The sequence below is a fragment of the Dipodomys spectabilis genome, unplaced genomic scaffold (assembly GCF_019054845.1).
Source record: "Dipodomys spectabilis isolate Male_0828 unplaced genomic scaffold, ASM1905484v1 ptg000032l, whole genome shotgun sequence".
Taxonomy (NCBI): Eukaryota; Metazoa; Chordata; class Mammalia; order Rodentia; family Heteromyidae; genus Dipodomys; species Dipodomys spectabilis.
Window position 1 is genome coordinate 22,761,012 of NW_024870709.1, and position 22,194 is coordinate 22,783,205.

The window sequence follows — 22,194 nt, forward strand, 5'->3', positions numbered from 1 at the left end:
TCTGTCCTGTCTTCTGGCTCATCTCCAGTCATCATGGTTTCCCAATTCAGCTTTCCATCAGAGCTGAACTGGCTTGTTGATATTGTTTTTATTCTTTCTTTCTTCTCTGGTCTGTTTCCTAACCATATATGGGGGCTATAGGCCTTTTAACAACTGGCTGCCTGCAGCCTGCTAACGGTATAATAAAGACTCCAATATTCCATCTTCCAAAAAATAATACTAACAAATATATTAACAGAAATTTGGTAAATTCAGGGAGAACACAGTTTAGTTCTTTTATTATGTTCTTTTTTTTTTTTTTTAACAATTTACTCCTTTTTTAATTTAAATTAAACTTTTATTGTAACATGATGCACAAAGGGGTTACAGTTACATAAGTCAGGTAATGAGTACATTTCTTTTTGAACCTGATACCCCATCCTTCATTTTCTCCCACTTATTCCTATCCAAATCATCTTTCCTCTAAATTTGTAATTCTTTAGAAAGGCAAAATCAACATTACGTCAAACAAAACCATGAACCAAGCATTTGAAAAGGTTGTGGTCATGAGGAGAGGAATGGGCTAATGAAGAAAAAATGGGCATGGATAATGCAATAAAATATTCAATGTATAACCTACAAAATTAGGAAAAGTGAGGGAAGGGTAGGTTGTGAGGGGTCGGTGAAAATGTTGAAAGAAATGACATTGATCAACATTGATCATAAAACTACTTCATTAAATGATCACTCATTTGTACAACTACTTAAAGACAATAAGAAAAATAAAATTTCCTAATGTCCACTGAGAGTTGTACAACATGATGATAGTGTCAATTCACACAATGGAAAAGTTGATCAACTTGGCTAAACTTACTACACCTCCTAGTTTTCTTTGTAAATGCTAATAGTTTTTTTTTTACAAGCTATACTAATATCATTTCCTTCAAACTAACCAAAGACAAGTTTCTGTCTTACATTATGTATACAACTGATAGTGAATTGAAATATAAAAATTAGAAAGTTAATACAAAAAAATCAGCAAAATAATCACATAATCTTGAGTAAAGTTTATTTGCTTTAACCTCATTGCCTCGGATGTGAGGGTGATCTGGCTGCGACATCTGTCACCCCGTTGATCGCCAGTGTTGATTCGGCTGATCCAGCTGGCTAGGCTGGTGTCCCCTTCCTCCCTTACCTCCATGGGAGTCCCTCCCTGAAGCTGCGTGTTTGGTTGAAGAGGACAAGGCAACCATCCCCCATAGAGGAGCACTGGTTTTTGGTCAAGGGTATACAGTAGCTGCACTCCCCTGCTAGAACCTTCAAATACTCTAAATACTTTAAATACTCCCAAATACTTTAAAGAGGAAGATGCATATATACTTTTAAATTGTGAGAACTTCTTTATAAAGCCAACAATATACTTTCAAAAAGATCTTCTTAGTAAAAATCTAGATGAAGAGCATACTCTAACGTAGTTTTATTTTTAACTTTATATGATATTTTAAATGTCCCTGAATTATTCACAGTTTTCCTTCATGCTAACATTTTTGTGAGGTGGGTTGATATATCATGTAATCCACCTCATTAAAAGATTCTTTTCATGATAAAAGATTAAATGACCATTTTTCAAGTCAATTGATGAAGGAATTTTTTTTTGATAAAACCAACACAAATGTGGGATAAAAATGTTTTGCTAAACTGTAAATAAAAGGGAACATTTCCAACTGGGTAAAATCAAATTGAAAACCTACAGCAAAGGTCTACTTGTGGAATAGCAGAATGAGAATTTTAAGGACCAGTTGCAATTGTGGAAATCTGGTAGTCAAAGCTTCTTTTAATGTCTTTGGAAGTTGAGCTAAAGGCACATTAATAAATAAATATCTAAACATTCCCTCCACTTTGGTGAGAACAGGGAGATTCTATAACATTTGAATTAGAACCTTTTTTCTATCCCTTTGCCTTCCTAGGTCAGCACAACTCTTATTCCTCACTAGGAAGCTGTAGCCATAGATAAACAGCTTCTTCCTCTTCCCACCTGTGCCCTCCCACCTGGAAGTAAATTACTTTCTCAGAAGGGCCAGCTTCACCTCTACCATCTGTGTGTTACAGAAGCTAAATTCCAGATGGGTTTTCCCAGGAATTCCAAGATTCCTTCTTCTACCCAGTCTTCAAATGTGAGTTGGATTATATAACTTTGACATGAATGGAATAAAAATAATGCCAGTGCATTGGTCACTTTCACAGCCAGCTTATTTGCAAGGCAAAGGTTAATACTCACCATAGGTGTTGAGAAGAGTCTACCACTTCTACCCAGTGTCCTCCTAAGTCAGCTGTGTCATTCAGGTAGAATTAAGCCACTATCCCCAACTCCAGATCTGGAGCACCATTCTCACAAATTTTTATCAAGATTTCCAAAGAGAATTAACCATATTTAAAATAGAATGTAGAGAACTCACACCTACTAGTATTCTCTCTTTTTTCTTTGAAGTGAGTATATATTTACTGTCCAAAGTAGTTTCATTGTGATATATCCATATATGCATCAAATATACTTTGCTCAAATTCACTATCTCCATTCATTTTTTCCTATTCCTCTTAGACCTCTCTCCATGAATGAATTTCATTATGCTGTTTACATATGTGCATATAATGTGCTTTGAGTGTTGGCAACAAATTGTAGAATAGATTAACTGGTTTTCCTAAGACAACAAAAGGGAGAAAGTTAGAAGAAACCTCAGACATGTTCTGAGGAACTATCCCTGCAATGGAGCTTGATTTCATAGGTTTGATTGAGGACTAATCATAACATGATTGCCCAACACAAAAAGAAATGAAGTAGACCTGTGCTAACTGGACAGTCATCTGAACCCTTGGGTTAAAATTGCACCCTTTGAAGAGCAATATCAGTCTCTACACGGTGTGAAAGAAAATAGTCCTCAAATATTCCAGCAAGTTGTCAATCATAAACAAGTAACAACAAGCTCCTAGAGTGAGTGAATGGGTAAAGTGACTATTAGATTTTTATTGTCAAATGACTAGTTTACCAATAAAAGAATCATAAGTTAGGCAAAAAACTGACACATATGACACAAGAAGAAACATGTAATAAAAGTGTTTGTGAGACTAAGGAGATATTGAACTTAGCATTAAATACTTCAAAAGAGCCATAATTAACATCTTCAGAAGATAGAAAGAACCAGGAGTAAATAAAGCTCTGAAGGCAATATTACATCAAATATAGACTACCAAGAAAAAGAAGTAAAAATAAATGGAAATTTTGTAGATGAAAAGTCCAATAAGTGAAATAAATATCAATAATACATTTGAACTAACAGAAGGAGGAATCAGTGAACAAGGACAAATATTAGATCTTGTAAACTCTGTAGAACACCAGAATAAAGAATGAAGATAAGTGAGAAATGAAGATGCCAGGCAGGATGTCAACATATGCATATTGAGGGTATCAGGAGTTGATGAAAAATTGTCCACTAAAATTGAGATTTACATTAACAAATAATTTAAATCTACTAATACTTTGGTACCTTTCATTTGTTCTTTCTTGTATGACATTTAAGAACCTAAATTGCTTTGTGCGTAGTGGTGATATTTATGAGTATTTACCAAATTTGTAATATTAAAACAGGTATATTAAAACATGAATATTTAAAAGTAAAACAATTCCATTGCAGACAACTAACATAATCACATTAAAATATGTACATTATTATAGAAATGATCTTTATTACATATTAATAATGTTACAAACTTTCATAAGAGTAAATTGTTTATAGATATGTACTATTATCTCATTCTATGCCTTTTTAAATCAGCCAGTTGCCAAATCAGTTTTCTGAAATCACTCTGTTGCCAAGAGGTCTGTGGTCTGTGGTGTCTCAATATAAATTATCATTCCTTGGGAGTGGAATTGAAGGTTCTCAGTGACCTGATCTATTCAGTTCCCTCAGTCACCAAGACCTTTAAAATAGTTTATCTTTGAGGATTTGTTATTGGAATGGTTAATAATCGCTCTAAAGAATCGAAAAGAGACTTCTCTGGAGAGGAAATAAGAATGGCCAATAGACATATGAAGAAATGTCCCTGAATAGATGCATGGATCAAGAAAATGTGGTATATATTCACAATGGAATTCTATGCTTCTATCAGAAAGAATGACATTGCCCCTTTCATAAGGAAATGAAAAGACATGGAAAAAATTTTATTAAGTGAAGTAAGCTAGACCCAAAGAAACACAGGCTCCATGGTTTCCCTCATTTGTAAAAATTAGTGTATGTCTAGGATAATCCTAGCAAAGGTTCATAATACCTCAATAGCTATGTACAGATGACCATATAAAATGATGCTAATTGAAATGAACTCCAAGACATGGAAACAACAGGTCTTTTTTGGTTGTTGACCTTGTTGTTGTCAATGTTCTGTATCTAGTTCGTTCTTTTTATTTTATTTCATTTTGCTTTCTCCATTGGTTTATCCTTGGCAATCACTGTCTTTGATTCTGGTACCCTGCGTCTTGCATATATTTATCTGATTTGGGGAAGGGAAGGATAATAACAAAATGCTTAAACAAGGACACAGGTTGACCCAGTGAAACAATGATACAAGACACTATGTTGGCAATGAACTTCACAATTTTGGGGTGGGGAGAAGTGGGGAGAGGAAGGGAAAGTGGGAAAACAACAAAGGAGTGAGTAACAATATTTGACAAGAAATGTCCTCATTACCTGACTCATATAACTATTACCCCTCTATACAGCATCTTTACAATAAAATAAGAAATTTTTAAAGAAGCAATTTGTTTAAGCAGCCATTTTTTCTAATTTAATTTTATTGTTAATTTGATGTACAGAGGGATTACAGTTGCATATGTAAAGTAATGATTACATTTCTTTGTTTTGTTTTTTAATGTATTGTGTAAAGTTATTTCTTTTTTTCTTCATCTTTTGTGTTTGTTTTCCTCTGGCTTATCCCGTTGTCACTGTTTTATTTTATTTTTACTGTGAAAATACCATACAGAGGGGTTATAATTACATGAGCAAGGTAATGAGTACCTTTCTTATCAAGCATTGTTGCCTCCTCCTTTGTTTCCCCTTCCCATCTCTTCCCATCTCCCCTTCCCCTGCACCTCCTGCACCAAAGTTGTAAAATTCATTTTTTGACATAACGTCTCATACATTTCATTTTTTTTAAATTTTGGTACCTTGTGTCTTATATATACAATTATCTGATTTCAGGAAAGAAAGAGGAATAAAAAAAATGGTGAGCAAAGGACAAAGCATGAAATAATGCAATAGTGATACTCACAGGACACTCTGTTGGAAATGAAGTTTACATTTATGCGGGGAGGGAGTTTGAGGGAGGGAAAGTAGAAGAAAACAAACAAAATTTGATTTAAAAAATGTACTCCTTACCTTACATATGTAACTGTAATCCCTCTGTACATCATCCTTTCAATAAAATTTAATAAAAGTTTGTCACATCATTGCATCTGTGCTGGTGTCAACCCCTACTTCCCAACCCTAGTGACTGTTTTTTTTTATTTAATTTTATTGTCAAGGTGTACAGAGGAGTTACAGTTACACACATAAGGTAGTGAGTACACTTTTTGTTGAACATTGTTATCCCCTCCCTCGCTTTGTCCCACTTTCTTCCCCCCTAACAACTCCCTGAATTTATAAAGTTTATTTCCAACAAAATATTATCTAGTCACATTCTTTGTTTTGGAGCAACTATCAAATTTTTCTCCTACGATACAGGTTATTTGCCATATTATTTAGTAACCAAACATCAGAAGAAATAATTTCCATTATCTGAATCCTGAAGGCATATACAGAGAAAGAAGTACTGAATCAAATTGTAGATGCTTTGAACTTATGTGGATGTTTGGCCAAGGTCCTCATTATTTCAATGCATAAAGTTTTTATTCAAAAAAGCATGACAAGAAGGCTCAATAAATGTTCATTAGTATACATGAAAATTCTTGGCTTATTCCTTACAGATTGTGGATTTCTGGTAAACAATTTTTCTTTGGTGCTCGTACATTTGCCCAGTTAAGTACTTTTACTTAGATATTTATGATTTGCACCATTTTCTTCCTTACTTGTAATAAAAAAGTCTGTCTTTTATAAGTTCTGTGATTATACAGTTATTTTTTATTGCAATTAGTGCAGATGTTAGTATTTTTAATGACCAACAAAACAGTTATGCTACCAAGAAGGAAGCATTTGATTTGTTGGCAATTATAGTGCTATGGAAGACAGACAAATAAGAAAAGTATATGAAATTAAATAAAGTGGGATGTCATATTGAAGCTCATCATATTAAATAAGAATTTTTTCTTCTTTTTTGGTCAGTTGTGGGGCTTGGTGGGTGCTGTCCCTACGCTCTTCAGCTCAAGGCGAGCACTCTGCCGCTTGAGCTACAGAGCTACTTCCAGTTTTCTGGTGATTTATTGGAGATAAGAGTCTCACCAACTTTCCTGCCTGGGCTGGCTTTGAATCATGATCCTCAGATCTCAGCTTCCTGAGCAGGCATGTATAAATTAGGAATTGTTATTCAAGTTCAGAAAATATTAGATACCAATATCAAACATTAAAAAAATCCCTGATTAGAAATTTTGAAATAACTAAAGTCAATTTAATAATAAAATTTAGCATAAAATTTGTTCCCACAATATCATACTGTTTATGATATGATAAATATTAGAAAACTTGTGGTTTGCCTCCTACTTTAAGATTATGCTTTGAGACTGAGAAGTTTTCTAACAGCATTTATTTATACTTTTATTCCTGTATTTGATGGTTATTTTTAAAAATCCAAAAAGTTAGACTCTGATACCAAGTTTAAAGAACACCCTTGTCATTCAGGCATATATTACTAGAATCTTTAATTTTGGAAATAATTAATTTCAAATACCAGCATGCTTTAATATGTTAACATTTTGAGTACTAAGTGGAATTTCTACTTTCTCAGTAAATATGGATTTAGAAAAAGTACTATCAAATAGAAAGCCATGATACTTATTTCTGCATGCTTAAAAATGTCTACTCTTCATTATTCTTTTGATAACATTTATTACTTCTTTATTCTGAAGACTATAAATGAAAGGATTTAATAAAGGGATTACTAGAGTATAAAAAATAGCAACTGATATATCTTTATCTCCCTCATTAACTGAACTGGGTCGAAGATACATGAAGAGAAGAGAACCATAGAATATTGACACAGACAAGAAGTGAGATGCACAGGTAGATAAGGCTTTGCCTCTTCCCTCTTTGGATTTCATTGTGAATATAGTGAAAAGAATACAGAAAAAGGATATTAGGACTACAGTAATTGTAAAAATTTGAATGGATCCTGACAAGATAAGTATCATTAATGAATTGATATATGGGTCTACACAGGAGAGTCTGTATAAGGGAAGGACATCACAGAAGAAGTGATTGATTTGATTTGATCCACAGAAAGTTAACCTAAACAATAATCCTACTTGAATGATCGAAAGAAGATTTCCAGCAATGTAGGCACCTGTGGTCATCTGAACGCAGAGTTTCTTAGACATCTTGATGTGATACTGCAGTGGGCTGCAAATGGCCACATAGCGGTCATAGGCTATTGATGCCAGAAGAAAGCAATCTGCAGTTTCAGCAAAACAAAGAAAATAAAACTGTGCCATGCATTCATAGAGGGAAATTCTTCTGTCTGCAGATAATAAGTTCTCTAACATCTTTGGAGTAATGGCACAGGAGCAGCAGGAATCCATGAGAGCCAGGTTTCCCAGAAAGATGTACATTGGTGTGTGAAGTCCTAGATGAACTCAGTTGTTAAAGTGTGGTTTTCCTGTCATCCTTAGTTCACCTGTTAATATTGAAATTAGGTTGATATAAATTCTAATTGAGAGCACATAATTTTCCATTCTTTTTTCTTTTGTTTTTCTTCTTCTTTTTTTTTTGTCAGACAAGGGCCTGAACTCAGGCTGGGCGCTGTCCCTCAGCTCTTCAGCTCAAGGAAAGCACTCTACCACTTGAGCCACAGTGCCACTTCCAGCTTTTTCTGCTTATGTGGTGCTGTCCAGGAATCATGCATGCAAGGCAAGCACTCTACCACTGAGCCACCTTCCCAGCCCTCCATTTATTGTAGATATAAATAAATATATATGTATATATACATAATATATGTGAAAGATACTGTACATATGGGTTACAGTTACATGAGTAAGGTAATGAGTCCATTTCCTATGGAGCAATTTTATCCCCTCCTTTGTTTTTCTCCTACCATCCCTTTCCTCCTCACCTCTCCAACTCCTCCCTCCCCCCCCCCCCCCCACTGAAGTTGTAAAGTTCGTTTTTAATATAGTGTCTGGTAAAATTCATTGTTACAATGGGTCATCCTGTATCCTTATTTCAGCATTTTGTTATTTCCCTTTCCCACCCCAAATTAGAAAAATGTATATGCAAGATGCAAGACATGGGAATCAAATACAGTGACAACAGGGGTTATACTTTGGGGGAAGAACACACAAAAGAAACAAAAAAAATCACATAGTACATTGTAAATACATAAAAAGAACAGCAAAAAAGATAAAATCTCTTGTGTCCCTATTTTGGGGTTGATTTCACTTAGCATCAGCTTATATGGTCATATGTACATAGCTTTTGACCTTTTATGCCTGTCCTAAACATATACTAATTATTGCAGATAAGGGAAACCATGGACCTATGTTTCTTTAGGCCTGGCTTACTTCATTTAGGAAGAAATGAATTTCTAGCAAATATTGACATGTCTATTCATTTTTAAAGCAAAAGATAGATTATTTTCTTCGTTAAGTATGTCTAACAGTGGAATACAGCTTTCTGTAATCTTGGGCATTACTTAGTATCAGTACCAATGACCGCTATCATTAACTGTCAACATTCACTAACATATCCAAGGAGGATAATTTACCAACATTTGCCTTAATAATTGCAAGGAAGATGTCCAATCTGTAAAATATGTATCTTTATGTTTCATAGAGGTCCTATATTTGATTCAGTTTTTCTAAATAATTTTAGTCTCAGGATTTGAAGCTCCCTATTAAACTTTACAATCAGCTTTCCTAGATGTGGTTATTTTTAATTGGGAAGGTAATTTTTATACATTCTTCTAGATGATATCATATTTTTAGGAAGCAAGTTAGAAACTATTTAAATAAATACCTCAGAGGTTGCAAAATTACTCTTCATCTTAAATGATAATTATTTTGGAAAGTTAAAGATATATATGATATGGATCAAGGTGCATTATACCTATAAGTTAATATGTTCAATCAAAGCAACCTGTACACTGCTTAAAGATAATAACAAGTAAATTATAAAATAGTAATAAATGAAAATAGATTATCACCTGTGAGTCATTTTTTTCTATCATAACATCATTTTCATGTACTCATCATTATTTTTTAGATTCTACAAAAATCTCAGTTCTTCCTCTTTTATGAGCCATATTTCATGTGCAATGCTACATAATAACGTTTTATCTGAATGTCTCAGGCTATACCAATCTCCCATTCTGAATTATGCAATGTGTCCTTTAAACTGAGAAATTTATAATTTCTTCTCTAAAATCTGTACTGATTTTGTTTTTTAAGTGTATTATTGCCATTCCTTTACTATTAATGAATGTCTTACAGGTTGTATTTAGATAATTCTGGTACAAGAATTGTGACATTATGGTAGTGCAGTGGGTATTGCTTAGTTATAGAATACTAGGATAACATACACACAAGCTGCCCTATTTATGATCCATAATTCCATAATCCATTTCTCTTGTATATCAGTAACAATAAATATTCTATGGAGAGAAAAAAAGAATTCACTCCAAAACTAGTATCTTGCTATTGATCTGGGATTGATATCCTTCCTTTTATTATTCTACAATTGATCCTTGGTGAAGTGTTTGAACGCTTAACCCTGGAGAGGAGTTGGTAAACAATTTCATCTTGAGAAATTATATGTATATACATATATACATATACAAACATGTATATGTTTGCCACAAAAATAGTATTAGAAATCACTTTTAAATATTTGGCTAAATTTTCCACAGAATTTAAAACAATTTAGTTGTAGGATTTGAATTTCGTTTATTATTTAGAAAATAAAATGAGCAACAGTGCTATATCTCATCCTAAAAGCACATACCAGTCATTTTTAAGGAAAAGCTAGGAGTTTAAAATAGGAGCTAAAATTTAGGAATATTGAAAACTATAAATAATTTTGAAAAGTAAATACTTAAAATGGCTAAAATTACTGTAAATTCCTTACCTTTATTTTTTTACAGAGAAAAGATTTTGGTTAGTGCATTATTTGCTTAATGATGAAGGTGTCAGAATTTTAATGTGTAGTTATACCTTGCTATCCAAAGTATTAGGGATGAGAAGAATGAAAATCTTAGAGACAACCTTTAGGTCATTGTTTATAACTTAACCCTTACTTTGTGACGTTAAACTGTTCCATCAAATCCCAAAGGGAATTCATTGCAGTGACAGCAATGTATTCTGGAAGTCCTAAAAATACAAACCACATAAAATTAATTGAAGATGTCCTGTGAGACAAGAAAGTAAAACAAATAACTTTCACTAAACTTGGAAGGTCATCTTGCTGATTTGTGTCTGTCATTTATTATTAGTTATTATTTTTAAATTCTCTTCATCCTTCTGTGCATAAAATATAAAGTCAATAGCAAACAATCCCTATGTGTCGTGACCCCTTACTAGAAAAAGTACAATTACTATAGTTTATGAAAAGAATAATATTTGGAGAGGTAACTCAACGGTTTGTTTTTCATCTTCATACCATGTTTCACTCAACTATGTGCTTAATTTTTTTTATTACCTCAACAATTGATCCTACCTTCCTCATCTCCAGCATTATCACTGCGCCTGGAAGAAACAATTTTTGGATATGTCCATTCTAGTATTTTTCTCCAGCGCTGAGAAATGAGCCCTGGGCCTTGTGCACGCCGGGCGGGCGCCCTTACGCTGGGCTAAACCCATAGCCCCCCATTCTAGAATTCTAATACTCTGCAAACTCTGAAAGTTTCTAACCCCAATATTTATTGAATTAATAAAAAAAAAAAAAAGAGAATGTAGCTTAGTGGTAGAGTGCTTGCCTAGCATACATGAAGCCCTGGGTTCAATTCTTCAGTACCATATAAACAATAAGCTGGAAGTGGTGCTTGACTCAAGTGGAAGATTGCTAGCTCTGAGCAAAAGAAGTTCAGAGACAGTGCTCAGACCCTGAGTTCAAGCCCTAGGACTGGAAAATAAAAGAACAAAGAATTCACAATGGAATGGTGACCAAATTAACATGCAGTTAAAAAAAGTAACCCAGAATCATATTCCTCTTTTTTTATTCTCCTATGTCTGAGCCTGGAACTCAAACTCAGTATCTGCCCATTTCACTCATTGGCTAGTGTTCCAGCAATTGAACCACACGCTCAACCTATGTAAAAACAATATTGAATCCAGACAAGAAAAATGATCACTTTTCCAGAAAATAATCATTTTCTCTCAATGGTGTCAACTAAATTACAGTATCTAAATAAGTCTCATCAGCAGTTGTGTGGGATTCTACATAAAGATTTGAGGTGGATGATGAAGAAATACATTTTAAAAATTAGTACGATTCAAGTAGGGAAAGGAAACCAATGGACTTGATTATGACTGATAATGTCCATTAAAAGAGGAGGTGTACAACAAAGTTCCAACTGTAAAAATGATGTGAAACGGAGATAAAGTATCTAATACGTAACCCTTCATTGGACCCTTCATAATTAAATCACAAAACAGATGCCTCTTGATTCATGATACCATCTTGATACCTTATCTATTTTAAATGTTTGCTCTGATTTTTGTCCCAGAAGAACTATGAAATTAGAAATATGAGAAGTGGCACTGTGGCTAGAAGTGGCACTGTGGCTCAAGTAGTAGAATGCTCACTTCAAGCTGAATTGCTGAGGGACAGCGCCCTGGCCCAAAGTTCAAGCCCCATGACTGACCAAAAAGAAAATAAAAAGAAATAGGTAATTGATATGAAGCCATATGGAGTTTATATAAATTTTATGGAATACTCTCATAATCCAAATTTATGCACCTGTTGTTTGGAAGTAATGCTTTACTCTTTGCACTAGAGAATTGTAATCTATTAACAAAATATTCCTGCTATATTCTGAACCATGTTAGAGACAGATCACCTGGCTTTATCATAACCTGAATATAAAGCATGAATTTCTCCTTTGCATGACCTAGAAACTGTAAGACTAACAAAGTAATAAGATCAGACCATTCAATTAACTGCACTAGAAGTGACAGTACGAACTCTATGATCATGCATGAGCAGGTCTAGAGAACACCAGATACAAATTACCAGACTTTCTGTCTGATTCTGTGGGTCTGAATGACCAATAAGATGATGCTAAAAGAAATGAATCCCACAATTTAAACACAAGAGTTTTTCTTTATTGTTGTTTGTTATGCACTATATTTTCACTTTTATCTTATGTTCTGTCAGTCATGGGGCTTTATCTTAGGCCAAGGTGCTATTCTTGATCTCATTTGCTCAAGGCTAGAGCTCTGTCATTTTGAGCCACATCACCACTTCTGATTTTCTGGTTAATTGGAGTCATGATTTTGCTGCCTAGGGTGTCTTTGAACTGTAATCCTCAGATCTCAGGCTCTTGAGAAGCTAGGATTGCAGGTGTAAGCCACTAACATCAGGATATCATGTTCTTTTTAAAATTTAATTTAATTATATTTTAAGGGTGATGTACAGAGCAGTTATAGTTATATAAGAAAAGTAATGAGTACATTTCTTGCTGAACATTGTTACACCCTCCCTCACTTTCTCCCACCTTTACGATCTCTTTTTCCCTTCCCCCCCAGTTGTGAAGTTCATTTCCAACATAGTGTCTGGAGAGTATCGCTGTTGCATTGGTTCACCCTTTGTCCTTCGTCTCACAATTCTGCTATTTTCTTTTCCTTCCCCAAATAAATGTATATACAAAACACAGTGACAACAGGGGATAAACCAAAGGGTGGGGAATGAAAGAAAAAAGAAATAACTTCACACAGTATATTTACAAAAACAAAATTCTTGTCTCCCTATCTTGGAGTTCATTTGGATTAACATCACTTTATATGATCATATGTACATAGCTATTGAGCTATTGTGACCCTCTGCTAGGGCTATCCTAGATCTATACTAATTATTACAGCTGAGGATAACCATGGAGCCTATGTTTCTTTGGGTCTGGCTTACTTCACTTAATATGAGTTTTTCAAAGTCTATTTCCTTACAAATGGGGCAATGTCATGCTTTCTGATAGAAGCATACAATGGAATTGTGTGTATACGTGTGTATATATATATATATATATATACACACACACACACACACACACACACACATATATATGTCACATTTTCTTGATCCATTCATGTACTGAGGGGCATCTGTGTTGGTTCCATATCTTAGCTATGGTAAATAATGCTGCAATGAACATTGTAAAACAACTATGTAGTTGTGCTGGTAGCTTTAGTGTGGCCTTCTTTGTGATCATTTGGATAAATGTCCAGAAGAGGGATTGCTGGATCATATGGGAACTCTATGTTTAGTCTTTTTTAAAAATTATTTGTACATTTTTTATTGTAAAAATGCTGTACAGAGGGGCTACAGTTACATTAGCAAGGTAATGAATACATTTCCTATTGAGCATTGTTGCCTCCTCCTTTGTTTTCCACTACCATCCCCTCCCTCCCATCTCCACAACTACACCCTTCCCCCCACCCTCTTCCCCAAACCCCCCTGCCAAAGTTGTAAACTTCGTTTTCTTTTTTTTAAAACTTTCCAATATCCTGTTTTCTTTATTATTTTTTATTGTAAAAATACCGTACAAAGGGGTTACAATTACATGGGTAGGTAATGAGTGCATTTCTTTTTTTTTTTTTTAATTTAATTTAATTTTATTTGTGAACATACTGTACAGAGGAGTTACAGTTACATGGGCAGGATAATGTGTACATTTCTTACCAAGCATTGCAGCCTCCTCCTTTGTTTACCCTTCACATCCCTTCCCAGCCTCCCCCCTCCCCCCTAATCCCAATCCTTCTCCTTCCTCCCCCCCCCCCAGTCCCCCCCCCCCCAACGTTGTAAAGTTCGTTTTGGACATGACAACTTGTACTTCTCATTGTTGCAACAGGTCCACCTGTATCCTTAAACAACTGGTTTTTCCCCATCTCCTCCACAAGTTATACTGACATCAAATATAGTGAAAGCAAGGGTTATACTGTGGGGGAGGGACATACAAAGCAACAAAGAGATAATCTTATAAATGTGTTAGAAACACATGCATGAAAGAAAAAAACATTAAAATACACATCTAAGGGTTCATTTTCCTGACATCACATTATCTGACCTTTTCCGCTTGACTCATACATATACTAGATATTACAAATAAGGGAAACCATGGGACCTACGTTTCTTTGGGCCTGGCTTACTTCACTTAATATAATTTTTTCCAAGTTTTTCCATTTCCTAACAAATGGGGCAATGTCATTCTTTCTGATGGAGGCATAGAATTCCATTGTGTATATATACCACATTTTCTTGATCCATTCATCTACTGAGGGGCATCTGGGTTGGTTCCATATCTTAGCTATGGTAAATAATGCTGCAATAAACATAGTTGTGCTGGTAGCTTTAGTGTGGTCTTGTTTGTAAACATTTGGGTAAATGCCCAAAAGTGAGATTGCTGGGTCATAGGGGAGCTCTATGTGGTGTCTTTTGAGGAACCTCCATACTGCTAATGAGTGCATTTCTTAACAAGCATTGTTACCCCCTCCTTTGTTTCCAATCGGACCCTCCATCCTGCTTTCTAGAGTTGTTCAAGCAACGTAGATTCACACCAACATTGTCAGAGAGTTTATTTTGGCCACATCCCCACCAATATCTGTTATTATTTGCTTTCTTGATAATGGCCATTCTAACTGTGGTGAAGTTGGCTCTCAATGACTTGCATTTCTTTTATGGCCAGAGATGTTGAACATTTCTCATGTGTCTATTTCTATTCTAATTTCTTCTCCAGAAAAGTCTCTTTTTAATACTTTAGCACACTTATTAATGGAGTGGTTTTTTTCTTTGAGGATTTTTTTTTTTGCGTGGGGGGGGGGGGTTGTTATTTAACAACTAAATACCAAGGATGACATAGGGAAAAAGGAAATATTGATGGAAACTGCAATCCCATAAACAAACTACTCAATATTTAATGAATAAGGGATTATTCAAGAAAATTATAAGAAATGTCTAATTAGTTTAGCTGCTATACATAAGTTTATATGTCATTTTATACATATATCTGTATCTGTATTGTTTTACACACACACATATATATATGTACACATGTGGCAGCTTCAGCTTAATGGCCAAAGGATAGTACATTTCCAATTATTTATTTTTCCTAATACTTGTACATTTCTTTTTGTTTAGCTATTCTGATTTCACTATTTTCTGACTATTTAGAAACATCTTTATATTTTGTAAATGCATTGAACATGTCAAGAGTTTTTTACTGTAGTCAATCCTATTAACCACCAATAAATGATGATTTCAAAGAGACAAAAAACTTCGATTCAATGAATAATCAGTCAATACAATGTCACATATGTTGACAAAGAATTTAACTATATGAAAAGTTGACACAAAAGCATTTTATTATGAATATAATTTTAGCTACAGATTGGTATATTACAGCATATCACAAAAATAATCTAGTGAGAATACTGGAAAGTAACATTGACTACTACTTTTAAAAGAATTATTCGTGAGTACAATTCTTTAGCTTACTTCTTATTTATCCTACTATTACTTAGATAGTCAAACATATTTTAATAGAATATTATCTTTCTGAAATTATGTGAGATGGATACCATCATATGAGTCAAAATTCTGAGTATAAATTGGCCATTTTAAAAATTTGTTATCTCTGAATTATTACTTGGAAACACTTTGAGAGAAGATGCTTGCTTCACAGTGATATAAAATTATCTCTTCATAATCTTTCTCAAAACATTTGTGATTTCCTTATTTCTACAACTATGAATAAAGAGAAATAAAGAAATAGTACAGAAAATTACTACAGTGTAAAAGAAATAAAGAAATTACTACAGTGTAAAAAACAGCAACAGATATGTCTTTATCCCCTTCATTAACTGAATTTGGTCGAACATACATAAAGAGAAGAGAGCCATAGAATATTAACACAGAAAGGAAGTGGGATGCACAGGTAGATAAGGCTTTTCCTCTTCCCTCTTTGGATTTCATTGTGAATATAGTGAAAAGAATATAGAAATATGATACCAGAACTATTGCAATACTAAAGGCTTGAATTGACCCTGACATGGTAAGCATCATCAAATCATTAACATAAGGGTCAACAGAGGAGATTCTGTATAGTGGAAGGACATCACAAAAGAAGTGATTGATTTGGTGAGACCCACAGAAAATTAACCTAAACAATAATGCCACATGGATAGTAGAATCGATGTGTCCAGCTATGAAGGCCCCAGTGGCCATCAGAGTGCAGAGTTTTTTTGACATCCTGGTGTGGTACTGCAGTGGGCTACAAATGGCCATGTAGCGGTCATAGGCCATTGCTGCCAGAAGAAAGCAGTCAGCAGTTTCAGCAAGACAGAGAAAATAAAACTGGACCATACATTCACAGAGGGAAATTCTTTTATCTGCAGAAAAGAAGTTCTCTAACATTTTGGGGGTAATGGCACAGGAACAACAAGCATCCATGAGAGCCAGGTTTCCCAGAAAGATATACATTGGTGTGTGAAGACGACGTTCCGCGTATATCAATGCCACCAATCCAAGATTCCCCACCATGGTGACCAGATACACAGCAGAAATAAGCCAGGTGCTGGTGGCTCACATCTGTAATCCTAGCTACTCAGAAGTTTGAGGGCTGAGGATCCTGGTTCAAAGCCAGCCTGGACAGGAAAGTCTGTGAGACTCTTATCTCCAATAAACCACCAGAAAAGTAGAAGTAGCCCTGTCACTCAAGTGGTAGAGCATGAGCCTTGAGCTGAAGAGCTGAGGGACAGTGTCCAGGCCCAGAGTTCAAGCCTCAAGACAAACCAAAAAAAAAAAAAAGAAAAAGAAAAAAAAAAGAAAAGAAGAGAAAAAGACAAAAAAAGTAAGAAAGAACTATCACAAACAAAATCATCTTTAGGCTTAATTTATCTGTAAATCTTGAGGGTAAATTTACTTGTGTAGGAGTTGTTTTCATTCGTTATTAACTTTTCTACCCAGATAGGAATTATGATAACAATAATCAGTTAAAGACCTTCATCTTTATTCAATGTTGGAAAAATACAAAGTAAGTTTAAAGTAAGTTTATAGACATAATAAGGTGTGTAAAGACTTAATAGTTTCAAAAGTAGTAAAATGTGTACCACTGAAAAGTTATGTGAAAGTTAAATTAGTGTATGAGGATTGGGGCATAAAGGATCACAAGTATAAGAAGCAGGCAAGAGAGAAGAAAGTAGTAGTTACTAATTACTAGTTGCAAATATAACACTTTTCCAAAGTGAGCATAAATATTAAAAGATCTATTGATTATGTGATGAAGAGGGAGGGTTCACTGTAGCCATTTGGGGTCATTTGTGTGTTTGTGTGTGTGTATGTATGTGTGTATGTGTGTGTAGTGCTTCTCATTTGTACACCTGTTTGCATGATGTTGATTTTCATTTTGATAGCTATATGAAAATGGGCTGTGAGAGATTTCACATCCAAACACCATGTCCTTTAATCATTATTTTTATACACATCTGTTTCAAAATTATAAATATCCTTATTTCCTAAAGTTAAGATGTAAGTTCAGTTGAAGCATACAATTTACCTACCATGGATTGTGTTGTTTGACATCAGATTAATGTCTGAACGTTTTTAATGTGCCTGAGCCTTTAAGATTGTGTTTCAATATCGAGACTTTCATCAGCTACCTTTATATATACAAACTCTTGTTCCTTGAATTTTATGACCATTTCAAAAATTGTGACTCAGAAAAGTTTCTATACTCCTGTGTGTCTTAGTACCCACATTATAAAGTATATTCAAGCAAAATCTCTTCATTTAGACTGAAACTCAAATATTATCATGTTTTACTAAGTCGCTGTTTGCATAGTTTTTCTCTTTTGTCATTTTATGTCAATTTAGGCAAAAGTATTTTTAAACTGAAATCATTTTTTCCAGGGTCTATCATACTTATTTCAGACTATCTAAAATTTTTTATTGTTTATTATTCTTCTTACAACATTTGTTACTTCTTTATTTCTAAGACTATAAATGAAAGGATTTAACAGAGGAATTATTAGAGTATAAAACACGGCACCAGCTCTGTCTTTATCCCCTTCATTAACTGAATTTGGATGAATATACACAAAGAGCAGAGAGCCATAAAACATTGACACAGAGAGGAAATGGGATGCGCAAGTAGATAAGGCTTTTCCTCTTCCCCCCTTGGATTGCATTGTGAATATAGTGAAAAGAATACAGAAATATGATATTAGGACTACAGTAATAGTAAAGATTTGAATTAAACCTGCCAATATAAGTATCATCAAATCATTAATATAAGGATCAATGCAGGAGAGTCTGTATAAGGGAAGGACATCACAAAAGAAGTGGTTGATTTGATTTGACTTGCAGAAAGTTAACCTAAATAATAGTCCTACGTGAATGATTGAATGCAGGTTTCCACCAATGAGAACACCTGTTGTCATCTGAATGCAGAGTTTCTTAGACATCTTGATGTGGTACTGCAATGGGCTACAAATGGCCACATAGCGGTCATAGGCCATTGCTGCCAGAAGAAAGCAGTCTGTAGTTTCAGCAAAACAAAAAAAGTAAAACTGTGCCATGCATTCATAGAGGGAAATCTTTCTGTCTACAGAAAATAAGTTCTCCAACATTTTTGGAATAATGGCACAGGAGCAGCAGGAATCCATGAGAGCCAGGTTTCCCAGAAAGATGTACATTGGTGTGTGAAGTCGGCGTTCCATGTAAATCAATGCCATCAATCCAAGATTCCCCACTATGGTAACCAGATAGATGGCAAAGAACACCACAAACAGGAGGGCCTTCAGCTCCGGATGATCTGTGAATCCTATGAGGATGAACTCGGTTATGGAGGAGTTGTTGTCCTCAGTCATCCTTAATTCACCTGTTAAGATTGAAGTTGGGTAGATTTAAATTGGAATGGAAAGCACACAATTTTTCACTCAATTTTTAAAACTATTTTCTTCTTTAAGCATATGGGCTGTTAATACAATACACCTATCTGTAATCTTGGACATTACTTTTCTTAGTATCAGAACCAATGACCTAAGTCTTTAACTATCAACATTCACTAACATATCTAAAGAGGATAATTCCCTAACAATTACCTTAGTAATTCCAAAGAAGCTGTCCAAACTATACAATGTGTATCTTTATATCTTATAGGGATCCTATATTTGGTTTATTGTTTAATTTTAGTGTCAGTTTTTTGAAGCTCCATGGTAGGAATCTACCATCAGTTTTCCTAGATGTGTTGATTATTTTTAACTGGGAAGACTGTTTGTATACATTTTTCTAGTTGAGGCCATATTTTGTGGGAACATGTTAGAGATATATTTTAATAAATATCTTAGGTGGCATAATTGGTGTTGATGTTCAGTCATAACTATTTTGGAAAGTAAAAGAAATAAGTGATATGGGTCAGGGTGGATCATACTTATAGGTTAAGATGTTCTCTTGAAACTATTATGTATAACTGTTCAAAGGAAACAATAAGTACACTACAAAAAAGTAATAACTGACAATATATTATCAACTGTAACATCCAATTTTGTAAGGACTTAATCCTCATTTTATGTCATTATTTCTCTTTTTCTACCAATATCCCAGTCGTTCTTATTTTATGAGGGATATTTCATGTATAGTGCTACATAATAAAATTATGCCTGAATGTCTCAGGCTATCCTAATCTCCCATTTTGAATTGTGTAGCATGTCTTTCAGATTGAGGAAAATTTGTAATTTCTCCTCTAGAAGCTGCATGGCTTTTGCTTTTAAATTATCATTGCTATTTCTTTATTATTAAATAAATATCTTCAGATAATTCTGAGACAGGAATTGTGACATCTATGAGGATTCTGTAGACATTGCTTGGTCATAGGAAATTATGAGAGCATGCAAGAAAGCTGTCCTGTTTATGATTCATCGTGACACACTGCTCTATTATATCAATAACAATAAATATTCTATGTAGAGGAGAAAATTCACTCCATTACTAGCTCCTTGCTATTCATCTGGGTATGATGACCTTCCTTTCATTATTCTACAACTGATTCTTAGTTCCCTGTTTGGATTCTAAACTCTGAAGGAGTTGATTGGAAATTTTCAATATAATCATCTTAAGATATATATATATATATATATATATATATATATATTTGTGTTTGCCACAAAATTATTTATTAGATAAAATTTATAATAACAATGCTAAATTTTTTCACAGAATTTAAAAAATTTTACTGCCAAAATTTGCAATTTAATTATTTAGAAAATAGCTGAGTCACAGGGCTCTACCTCACCCTAAAACCAAATACCACTCACTGTTTTAAATCTAGGAGTTTAAAATAACAGTTGAAAATTAGGAATACTAAAAAAGATAAATAATTTTGAAAAGTAAATATGGTGGCTAAAATTAATATAAAATGCTTACCTTTGTTTTTTTCAGAAAAAGCTTAGTTCATTGTTTGCTTTATGCTGAAGATATCAAAACCTTAGTGTGTACTTGTGCTTTGCTGTAGAAAGTATGTGGGATGTAAAGAATGAAAATCTTAGAGACAACCTATTGGTCATTGTTCTTAATTAATACTGTGAAGTTAAATTGTTCCAGCAGATCCCAAAGGGAATTCATTGCAGTGACATGAGTGTATTCTGAAAGTCCTAAAAATATAAACCACATGAAATTAATTGAAGATGCCCCATGAGACAAGAAGGTAAAATAAACAATTTTAACTAAAGTTGTTTGAAGGTCATCTTCATCTTGTTGCTTTGTTATATTACTGCTGGTGTTATTATATTATTATTATAAAATTCTCTTTATCATTCTGTGCATAAAATATAAAACCAACAGCAAATAATCACTGTCTTGCACCCTTACTGGTGCAATTAATATAGATTATGGTATTGTAACCTAGAATAGTAACCTAGAATCATAGAATAGAAAGTTTAAGGGCTCTCCTACTGCATTGTTGGTGGGAATGTAAACTTGTTCAACCACATTGGAAAGTAGTGTGGAGATTCCTAAAAAAGACTCCTCATAAATTCATATGGAACAATAAAAGACCACGAATACAGTATTTTCACAATAAAAAATATATAACTTACCAATAAAAAAAAGACCATGAATAGCAAAAAACAATCCTTAACAGAAAGAACAGTGCTGGAGGAATATCAATACCAAATTACAAACTCTACTACAAAGCCATAGCAATCAAAACAGCTTGGTACTGGCACAGAACAGACCTCAGGACCAATGGAATAGAATTGAAAACCCAGAAATGAACCTAAAGACTGATAGCCATCTAATCTTCAATAAAGGAGCTAAAAAATATAGAATGGAAGAAAGACAGCCTCTTCAGTAAACGGTGCTGGCAAAATTGGTTAACTACTTGTAGAAAACTAAAGCAAATCCTTATATATCAGCCTGCACCAGAATCAACTCCAAATGGATTAGAGTCAAAATGAAAACATTACAGGATGGAATAGGAGAAAACCTTGGTCTACTTGGCTCAGGCCAAAATTTTCTTAATAGAGACCCAGAAACAACAAATCAAAGAAAAGTTGGACAAATGGGATTGCATGAAATTGCAGAGCTTCTGCATGGCAAAGGACATAGCTAGCAAGATCAATAGAAAACCCACGGATATGGAGAAGATCTTCACTAGCCATACAATGGATAAGGGTCTCATATCTAAAATATACCTGGAACTCAAAAAATTAAATCCCCGAACAACAAATCCTCAAAGAAACAACTGCCCAATAAATAAGTGGGCTAAAGACTTAAAGAGAAACTTCTCTGAAGAGGAAATAAGAATGCCCAATAGATACAT

At 34.1% G+C, this 22,194-nt stretch overlaps 3 protein-coding genes across 3 annotated transcripts; all 3 read right to left on the reverse strand.

The window, feature by feature from the left end:
- Positions 1 to 7,027: 7,027 nt before the first annotated feature.
- On the reverse strand, positions 7,028 to 11,036 carry LOC122105502 (olfactory receptor 5K3-like). Its single transcript, XM_042676744.1, has 3 exons — positions 11,011 to 11,036; positions 10,884 to 10,912; positions 7,028 to 7,800 (listed from the first exon to the last, which is right to left on the reverse strand). The coding sequence occupies exons 1-3, from the start codon at positions 11,034 to 11,036 to the stop codon at positions 7,028 to 7,030; spliced, it is 828 nt and encodes a 275-aa protein (XP_042532678.1).
- A 5,033-nt stretch (positions 11,037 to 16,069) lies between these two features.
- LOC122105503 (olfactory receptor 5K1-like) lies at positions 16,070 to 17,957 on the reverse strand. Its single transcript, XM_042676745.1, is given in 5 exon segments — positions 16,070 to 16,141; positions 16,179 to 16,950; positions 17,249 to 17,284; positions 17,286 to 17,334; positions 17,936 to 17,957. Coding segments are annotated over 5 exon segments (951 nt in total).
- A 353-nt stretch (positions 17,958 to 18,310) lies between these two features.
- On the reverse strand, positions 18,311 to 19,243 carry LOC122105504 (olfactory receptor 5K1-like). Its single transcript, XM_042676746.1, has one exon. The coding sequence runs from the start codon at positions 19,241 to 19,243 to the stop codon at positions 18,311 to 18,313; it is 933 nt and encodes a 310-aa protein (XP_042532680.1).
- Positions 19,244 to 22,194: the final 2,951 nt, after the last annotated feature.

Coding starts and splice junctions, on each gene's coding strand:
- LOC122105502 (XM_042676744.1), bottom strand. CDS start 11,036: ATGGGGGGCTATGGGTTTAGCCCAGC. Junction 10,913..11,010: donor GGCTATGGGTTTAGCCCAGC/GTAAGGGCGCCC, acceptor TGTTTCTTCCAG/GCGCAGTGATAATGCTGGAG. Junction 7,801..10,883: donor TAATGCTGGAGATGAGGAAG/GTAGGATCAATT, acceptor GAGTTCATCTAG/GACTTCACACACCAATGTAC.
- LOC122105504 (XM_042676746.1), bottom strand. CDS start 19,243: ATGACTGAGGACAACAACTCCTCCATAACCGAGTTCATCCTCATAGGA.